The 9280-nt window shown below is 33.3% G+C and overlaps 1 protein-coding gene across 1 annotated transcript; it reads left to right on the top strand.

The window, feature by feature from the left end:
• The first annotated feature begins 1331 nt into the window (after positions 1-1331).
• Positions 1332-4543, top strand: LOC109176119 (protein NRT1/ PTR FAMILY 3.1). Its single transcript, XM_019325549.1, has 4 exons — positions 1332-1482; positions 1897-2114; positions 2207-2757; positions 3385-4543. Exons 1-4 carry the CDS (start codon positions 1401-1403, stop codon positions 4274-4276), a joined length of 1743 nt encoding a protein of 580 aa, XP_019181094.1. The 5' UTR covers positions 1332-1400; the 3' UTR covers positions 4277-4543.
• Positions 4544-9280: the final 4737 nt, after the last annotated feature.

The raw sequence follows: 9280 nt of genomic DNA, 5'->3' as shown, positions 1-9280 counted from the left end.
AGATAGTAAATTAATTAAACACTCATATTGATTGTTTAACTAAGTCAAACAAGTAATAGTGATCAAATAAGTCAAATTTAGTTAATAAGCTAACTATGTTACCAAACAGGATCTAAAGATCACAAATTCAATCCCCAATAGTTTTTTTATCAAATAAACATGAATATAGGTAAAATAGACCACTAATAACATACCGCAAGGTTGGAGGATATGTTTCACTTAAATTTTACTAATGCAATTTGAACTGAAACTAGATTAATTTTACATGTTTGGAATACCGAATTCTACACCTAAAAATTTAAAAAAAAAAATAATAATAATCATAAAAATCTCAAATGGTGGTCATTACTTTTATGGACTAGGTGAATGGTACCTTATAATATGCACCACACATATAGATCGGGCAATCCAAATCGATAATGTTATTCTGGGCTGAGTCTCGAATTGTGGAAATTTAATACAATTTACATGTATTTTTATTCTGAAAGTTAAAACGAATCATTAGTTAAGTCAATTAACTACTTATTAATGTTTTATTACGTCTCATAACACGAAGTAGTAAAATAAATAATTATTTCTTAGATATTTTCACAAAAAAAAAAAAAAAAAAAAAGTTAGAATATGTAAATACATTTTTTTTTACTCTTTTACAATGCTGCATGTGTCAAATTAGGAAATTTTTAATTATTTGACATCATTTGATCAGTTCATATTGTTTGTTCACAAGCTAATATCATTTGAACTTGTTGAAAATGCTAATAGAGTCAAACTTGAAACATTGTATTATGACCTTATAGTCAGATAGTCTCATGAGAATGTATGCGTGCGTGGACTAATTTTATTTGAACTTGAGAATGCTAATATAACCGAATTGAATTTAATATAGTTACCAAACCTATTATTCGACAAATTTGGTTAGAGTTACGTTGTCTCAAGATTATCATTATCATACTTACATTACCTAGCTAATCTTAAATGAATTATATTGAACCAAACACTCATATCCTTAAGAAAAATAAATTAAAGCTATATCAAAAACGGTAGGTTAATTTTGAGGAAAAAAAAAAAAAAAACGGTAGGTTTTGCCGGCAGAAATGAAAGAAAAAAGATCGTACCAATAATATGATTTTGTATTGACCTTCCAACTAGAATGCATCCGCTTTATTATCACTTAGCTTGTGAACGCTTTTCGGCCATAACCTCATAATCATTAAATCCCAGAAAGTTAAAAAAGGAGACAGACAAAAAAGGATGGCATGCGTGAGATCAGAAAAGAAATTAAAGTTACCACAGTGAAAATTTCATGCATTGTGTCACCTATAAAACCTGCAACCAACTCCCATATAATTCATACAAGCTAGAACCAACCAAGTAGCTAAGCTACGCTACATCATATCAAAATGAATGAAGAGATGGCGGCGAAAAAAAGTGGCAAAGTAGAAAGGGTGAAGGGCGGGATGATCACCATGCCATTCATATTTGGTAAGCTAAGCTAAGCTTCTTCAGTTCCATCAATCGATCAATATATGTTAGATTATTCCCTCATCATGAACCTCCAATCTTAAAAGATGGAGTTGTTCAAGATTTGTAGTTTAAAGTTTGTGTATTTCAAGAAGTCTGTAGAACTGTACCCGTTTATCTCCTAGTCAATAATTAACCTTGGAATCTAGCTAGCTTCTGTATCTTGTGAGTTGTGGTCTATCTGTACCTCTGGAACACACATACATGTCTGGCCGGATATGTACTCAAAGAGTTCAAGAATCTGGCACTTAGGTTAGGATTAATTTAAGGAGCCGTGCTTTTTGTTAATCGTTAGTTAGTTGTACTATATTTGGCAAATTAGCAACCTTTTGTTTGTTAAGTTGTGTTTAATAATGTATGTGTTATAATATGCAGCGAATGAAGTGTGTGAGAAGTTGGCCGTAGTGGGATTTGCTGCAAACATGATCATATATTTGACAACTCAATTGCATCTTCCACTAACTAAAGCGGCCAATACTCTCACCAACTTCGGCGGAACCGCCAGCTTGACCCCCTTGCTTGGAGCTTTTCTTGCCGACACCTTCGCCGGGAGATTTTGGACTATCACTATTGCCTCAATCATTTATCAACTAGTATATCTCTATCTCTATCTCTTCTCTCTCATCCATCACATCAAATTAATCAAATCAAAGTTAATTAATTAACTAAGTATTTTGATTACTAGGGAATGACTCTGTTAACAACTTCAGCAATACTTCCAAAACTAAGACCTCCACCATGCAAGCCCGACCAAGTTTGCCAGGAAGCAAACTCCGGCCAAGTCGCCATCCTCTATGTCTCCCTCCTCCTAACCGCCCTGGGTTCGGGTGGAATCCGGCCGTGCGTGGTGGCGTTCGGCGCCGACCAATTCGACCCCAATCAGAAGACAAAAACCTGGAGATTCTTCAACTGGTACTACTTCTGCATGGGGTCATCCATGCTGGTGGCCGTCACGGTGGTGGTGTATATACAAGATAACATTGGTTGGGGTTGGGGGTTTGGTGTCCCAACCATAGCCATGGCTCTCTCAATCCTCGCCTTCATCTTCGGCTACCCTTTGTACCGGAATCTGGACCCCGCCGGCAGCCCCTTCACGCGCCTTGTGCAAGTCTGCGTCGCCGCCTACAAGAAGAGGAAGGTGCCCATGGTTTCCAATCCCGCCTTGCTTTATCAGAACCACCAGATTGATGCTGCTATTTCGCTCGCCGGGAACCTTCTTCATACTAAACACATGCAGTAAGTCTTTTAATTTTATTTTTCCCACATCTATTTAATTTAACATATATGGTAACATACAAACGGAGCATTTTTTTTTTTTGGGTGAAATATAATAAACATTATTGAATTATGATAAATTACAGTAACTTAAATTGGTATGTATGTACATACTTATATTCCTAGCTAGTTCATATGTGAAACAGATGCAATTGGGTACCACAAACACAGTGGGATATAGACAACTCATGAATGTTGTCCTTTATACAAATCATTGAACATCACTATCCTTTGCACATGTAAACAATCCAAACATTGTTATCATTAATGGGCGAAGAATGATTTTAATTCGTTGTTCGGTTCGGTTCCAATAATTAATTAATTAATTTGTAATATAACTCTTTCAGATCAGATCAGCTAGCCAACCGCCTTTGGTTCTTCCATGCCCTGCCAACAAAATATTATCTTAAATAATAATAATGTTTGACTGAATGACTATGGATTGTTTTTTTTTTTTATTGGCAGTATTGAAAGCAATTATATATGGCTTTATATTATATATTAGAAAAATCTGGTTTAAATTCGAATAAAATAATTAAAGTTGGACCCAAAATTGAATTTTTTTGTTGGGTTGTAAATGTGATGCAGATTTTTGGACAAGGCTGCAGTTATAACGGAGGAGGACGACTCAAAATCCCCCAACTTATGGAGGCTAAATACGGTCCACCGGGTTGAGGAACTAAAATCCGTGATCCGAATGGGTCCAATATGGGCCTCCGGAATCATTCTCATCACTGCATATGCCCAACAAAACACATTCTCAATCCAACAGGCAAAAACCATGGACAGACACCTTACAAAATCCTTCCAAATCCCCGCTGCTTCCATGTCCGTCTTCACCTTATCATCCATGCTATGCACCATAGTCTTCTACGACCGCGTCTTCGTCCCCTTGGCCAGAAAAGTCACCGGACTCGAGCGTGGCATCTCCTTTCTCAGCCGCATGGGCATTGGCTTCTTCATCTCCATCCTCGCAACTCTGGTGGCCGGCTTCGTAGAAATGAAGCGGAAACACGCCGCCGCTGCCCACGGAATAACTGATAAGCCCGACGCAATGATTCCCATTCCGGTTTTCTGGCTGGTGCCGCAGTACTGCCTGCACGGGATGGCAGAGGCCTTCATGTCAATCGGCCACCTGGAGTTCTTCTACGATCAAGCCCCGGAGAGCATGAGGAGCACGGCGTCGGCGCTGTTCTGGACCGCCATCTCCGCCGGGAATTACATGAGCACTCTCTTGGTTTCTCTGGTCCACAAGTTCAGCGCTGGCCCCGGCGGATCAAACTGGCTTCCCGATAACAATTTGAACAAGGGCAAGTTGGAGTACTTTTACTGGCTCCTCACATTGCTGCAACTCTTCAACTTTGTTTACTATCTTTTCTGTGCAAAATTCTATACTTTCAAGCCAATTCAGATCCAGAAGATGGAAGGTGGTGATGAGCCCAAAAGGAATGGGACGATTCAACTTGCAAACAATGTTTAGCTATTAATTTGATTATTATATGTAGTAATATATAAGATCAAATTAACTAGCATATGCATCTTTAATTTAATTTGGGCCAGGCCTTGATATGTACGTATGTATAGTAGTATATACACTTTGGCATCCATAGCTCTATACTAGCTCGATCTGGGATAGATTTAAAGAGTATACTATATATATATATATATATATATATATATCCGGCCTGTACTGCTGTAGTAGGAAACTAAACATCATATCCAACAAGAAATCATGTATTGCACTACATACTGATCTTTAATCACGCACATACAATTAATCTGTATTGTAAAATGGAAAACAGATATGATCATATATATCCCAGATTAATTAAGCAACTATATATATATAGTACTGCAACTGTGCAAACATAATATTGATCTGAGGAGAATTAATTACCTGCAGGCCAATATATGCTGCAAAAGATTGAGGTTTAGTGGTTGCATGGTGCAACCTAGCTTATTCAGTCAATCCAAGAACAACAATATAAGCATGCATTGTACTAGTTCCTCATTCAGTCAACAAATTGTATGTATATATGCATTGATCTATAATTCCAAGACTCAAGTTAAGCTAATTAAGGTTGTGTTTATATATACTTTATACTGTTGGCTTTTCAATTGTATATCACATTATCATGCATTATATTTCTACCAGGCAGGCCCACTTAAGATTCAAACAACATTTTACAGAAATCTTAAGTGCATTTTTCAGCTGTCTATTTAAGGTGAGAACAAATGAGTATACTGTAGAAAACGAAAAATTAAAGGGGAAAATATGCTGATTCATATGTGTTTTGGGCTTTGTTTTGATGTAATTGGGTTAATTATTAATGGGAAAAGCCACTTTTCCCTTGTGTTGTTTACTAATAGCACATTTTCCTCCTGTGTTGTTTACGTAACCACTTTATCCCCTCAATTGTTTTTGAAGTGGCTATTTTCCTCCTCTCCGTTAAATAAGTATTAGGGCTGTTAAATATGAGGGTACAAATGACATTTCAATTATTATTATTATTATTATTATTGGAAAATGGCACCTTTAAGATTTTGAGATTTGCGAAAATTCGGGTCGTCGTAGTAGATCATTTGACCAGCAGGATTCCAGGCTAGGCCTCTCATTCTGAAATGAAATGAAATGGATTACAAAAAAACAAAAAAAAAAAACAAAAAAATTCAATATAACTGCTACTGGCCGGAAATGCAATAGTAAATGAATTGAAGTCTGCATAGGAATCGGAATAGTGATTGCAACATAATAATAATAATAATAATAATAATAATAATAATAATAATAAGTGAAATGTCATTTTTACCCTCATATTTAACCGTCTTAACACTTATTTAACGGAGAAGGGGAAAAATAACCACTCCAAAAACAATTGAGGGAGATAAAGTGTTATATAAATGACACAGAGAAAAAATGTGCTATTAGTAAACAACACAAGGAGAAAAAATGCTATTTTTCTATTATTAATTTATTTGGATTAATTAAGTTGGCCCAACTGTCAGAATTAAATATAATTGAAAGCTTATGGGCTCAGATTATGTTAATTAGACTTGTTAAATGAATCCAGCCAATAATGATGATGGTCTAATTCATATTTGGCCCAAGAAGAAAATATTTCTATATTTAAATTAATTAGTTAATTTAAATATGTAATAATATATTCATATATTTAATTTAAATATGTGATAAGATCATGAACCAGCTGTGGTTATATACATATTGGATACATATTCATATTATCCTAAATATTTATTGATAATATAAAGATAATATTGAAGAGTTCAAGTTCTAGTGAAAGGCTTTCATATCCTCCCTTATAAATAGAACCATTCATTCATTCCAAAGAACACACTTGAAGAGTTGAAGACATCCCTCATAAGTCATAGAGAAACTCTAATATATATATATATATATATATATATATATATATATATATATATATATATATATATATATATATATATATGTATGTATGTACATATGTATGTATGTATGTATGTATGTTTAAGTTCCAGTGCGGGTGAAGGTTTCCTGTGCGGTTGTGCGGGTGATTAATGTGCGCGAGTTTTGTACTTAATATGCGTGAGTATTGTGTTTAATGTGCGTGAGTATTGTGCTTAATGTGCGTGAGTGTGTGATATTTAATGTGCGTGAGTATTGTGCTTAATGTGCGTGAGTGTGTGATACTTAATGTGCGTGAATTTTGTACTTAAGGGTGCGTGAGTATTGTGCCTAATGTGCGTGAGTTTTGTGCTTAATGTGCGTGAGTGTGTACTTAATGTAAGTTGTTGTTGAAACTTTAAAGTGCATGAGTTTTGTGCTTAATGTGCGTGAGTTTTGTGCTTAAGATGCGTGAGTCTTGTGCTTAAGGTGCGTGAGTGTGTACTTAATTTGAGTTGTTGTTAAAAGTTAAAACTTAAGGTGCGTGAGTTTTGTGCTTAAGGTGCGTGAGAGTTGTGCTTAATATGGGTGACTTTTGTGTTTAAGGTGCGTGAGTTTGTGTTCTGAATGTATTTCGTTTGTGTGTTTAATGTGCATGCGTTGTGTACTCAAAGTGCATCAGTGTAATGCTTAATGTGCGTCCACCGCACAACCGCATGAGAAGCACCACCTGCACCTGATCCATTCCATATATATATATATATATATATATATATATATAATCAAGGCATTTGATTATAATATAATGACATCCGAAGCACTAATATGAAAAAAAAAAAAATCAAAAACAAAAAATCTAAAAGCATTAATTCAAATTCAAAAATCACAATACCAATATGATTGAATGATACACTTATTAAATAGGGAATAAGTTTTTAATTGAATGAATAATCAAATCACATAGTTGTGTTTTAAAAAATTATCATCTAAAACTTATTATGATTTATGTAATTAGTTTTGCGTTGACAATGTTTTGTTATATAGACATTGTTATATTTTCACAATATAATTATATGATGTTGAGTTGGAATGACGTTAAACAAAAATCCAAAACTTATTCCTTTTAACGTTTTCATATTATTAAAATATCTTTAGTGCCCATTCATTACTTTGCAATTTAGAGTCAACCAATAACTACCAAGCACTAATCAAAATCAAACTTTGTTCAATCCGTATACACCATGAGTCCATGATTGCTTGCGTGGGACCCTTTTATCCCCAACTTGCCACATGCCCTTGCCTTCCCTGCAGTCTCAATAATTGGTGTTTAAATACAAAATATCAATTACTAAGAGCACCATAGTGGTAAAATTTAAGTGTGAGTTTTTTTTTTTGTTTTTTTTTTTTTCCCAGGTTAACCGTTAACCTATAAGAGAGAGAAAAGTAAAAATATAAAAAATAAAAAAAAAATAGTTAATACAAAAAATGGTGATCAAATATACCAATATTTCTCGGGACGTGTTTTGATCGAATTGAAAAAAATCAATAGCTAAAAGGACCAAAGGAGTACTAGTCTAATAGTCAGAGAACTATTTGTGGTGTTTGGCAGCCATGTTCGTTGGACGTGAAACTATAAATGTTTAGTTATTTTTTCCATTAATATATATCATGAAGGACTAGAGCCGGGGTGGGATAAGGGCAAATTTTATTGTGGACCATAGTCCATGTAGCAGCGTAAATCATGAAATAAGTATCATTCTAATTACACTTTAGTTTTATTTGACAATATTACTCTATTTTTTAATTTCATTTTTCATACATACTAATTTCATTATAACAATATCAAAACATCATTTTTTTTTTATTTTTTAGTTTCAGTTTCTACACATACTAGTTTAATTATAGTAATGCTGAAGTTTTATTTTAATATATGTTATTGTATGTGCTATGAATTTTAATTTTATTTTTCATGCACACTAATTTTATAATAGGAACAGTTTCATTTAATAATACTTTAAAGTATCATTTTAAGTATATTACAATTTCATCTGACAATATAAATTATTTAATAAACTATGTTTGTTAATTTCATTTTTCACAACATACTAATTTTATTATAACAATATTAAAATATTATTTTAATTCTATTATGTTTTTATTTGAGATAACACTATGTAAATCATGATTTACTGGATATTTGGATGGGGTGGTGCTCACGTGTTGACCTGCAGCTAAGGATGCCACGTCGTCCATCCTCACCGGGAAAAGCAGGTGAATAAAGAATATGGTTGAAGCAAGCAGCCGGTCAGAAAAAGGAAGCAAATTCAACCAGGGAATCCGCAGCAATTGGCAAATTCCTTTATTTTGAAAAAGTCTTGCCGCGCTTCCGGTGGGACCCAAGCGGCGGGACCGACTTAGCTGTCACTTTGGCTTTATCGCTTCCCCATTTCTTTACGTCAAACAATTGTTTTTTTTTAATTTGTATTCTAGTTTCCAGACCCTTCTATTTTCTGGGTAAGTTTTTCTAACCGTGCAAATTTTTATGTGACGCAGTTTTACAGGTCTCAATCAAGTAATGAGAATTTTGGTCTTATATTAATGTGATTAGTAATATTATTTACTCTGTATAATTTTACTATAAAGTATTAAAATATTATATATAATGTTTAAAATATTGATTATATATATAATTATGCTATGTACTGATATTTTATTTCTTGCAAATTGTCTATTTCATTTTAAGTAAAGATCTATATTTATGCTATAAAGTATTATTTATAAGGTTTAAAGTATTGATAATATATGTATTATGTTATGTTATTACATTACTCATTAAAAAACGTGCATTACATTTACGTTATCAAGTATTACATATAAAACTTAAAGTATTGATTATATTTACAATTCTGTTACATTATTACTTTATTTATTATAAATTGTTTATTACAATTTTGATATAAAATATTACATTTATAATATAAAGTAAGACTTGAAATATTAATTATATATGCAATTATGTTATGTTATGGTATTGTTTTGTTTTGTTTTCTGCAAATTATTTATTACAATTCGCTATAAAGTATTACATTTATGATATAA

The sequence above is a fragment of the Ipomoea nil genome, unplaced genomic scaffold, assembly GCF_001879475.1.
Source record: "Ipomoea nil cultivar Tokyo-kokei standard unplaced genomic scaffold, Asagao_1.1 scaffold0688, whole genome shotgun sequence".
In the NCBI taxonomy this organism is placed as follows: Eukaryota; Viridiplantae; Streptophyta; class Magnoliopsida; order Solanales; family Convolvulaceae; genus Ipomoea; species Ipomoea nil.
The sequence above is the reverse complement of the archived record's forward strand: the minus strand, read 5'-3'. Positions and strand labels throughout refer to the sequence as shown.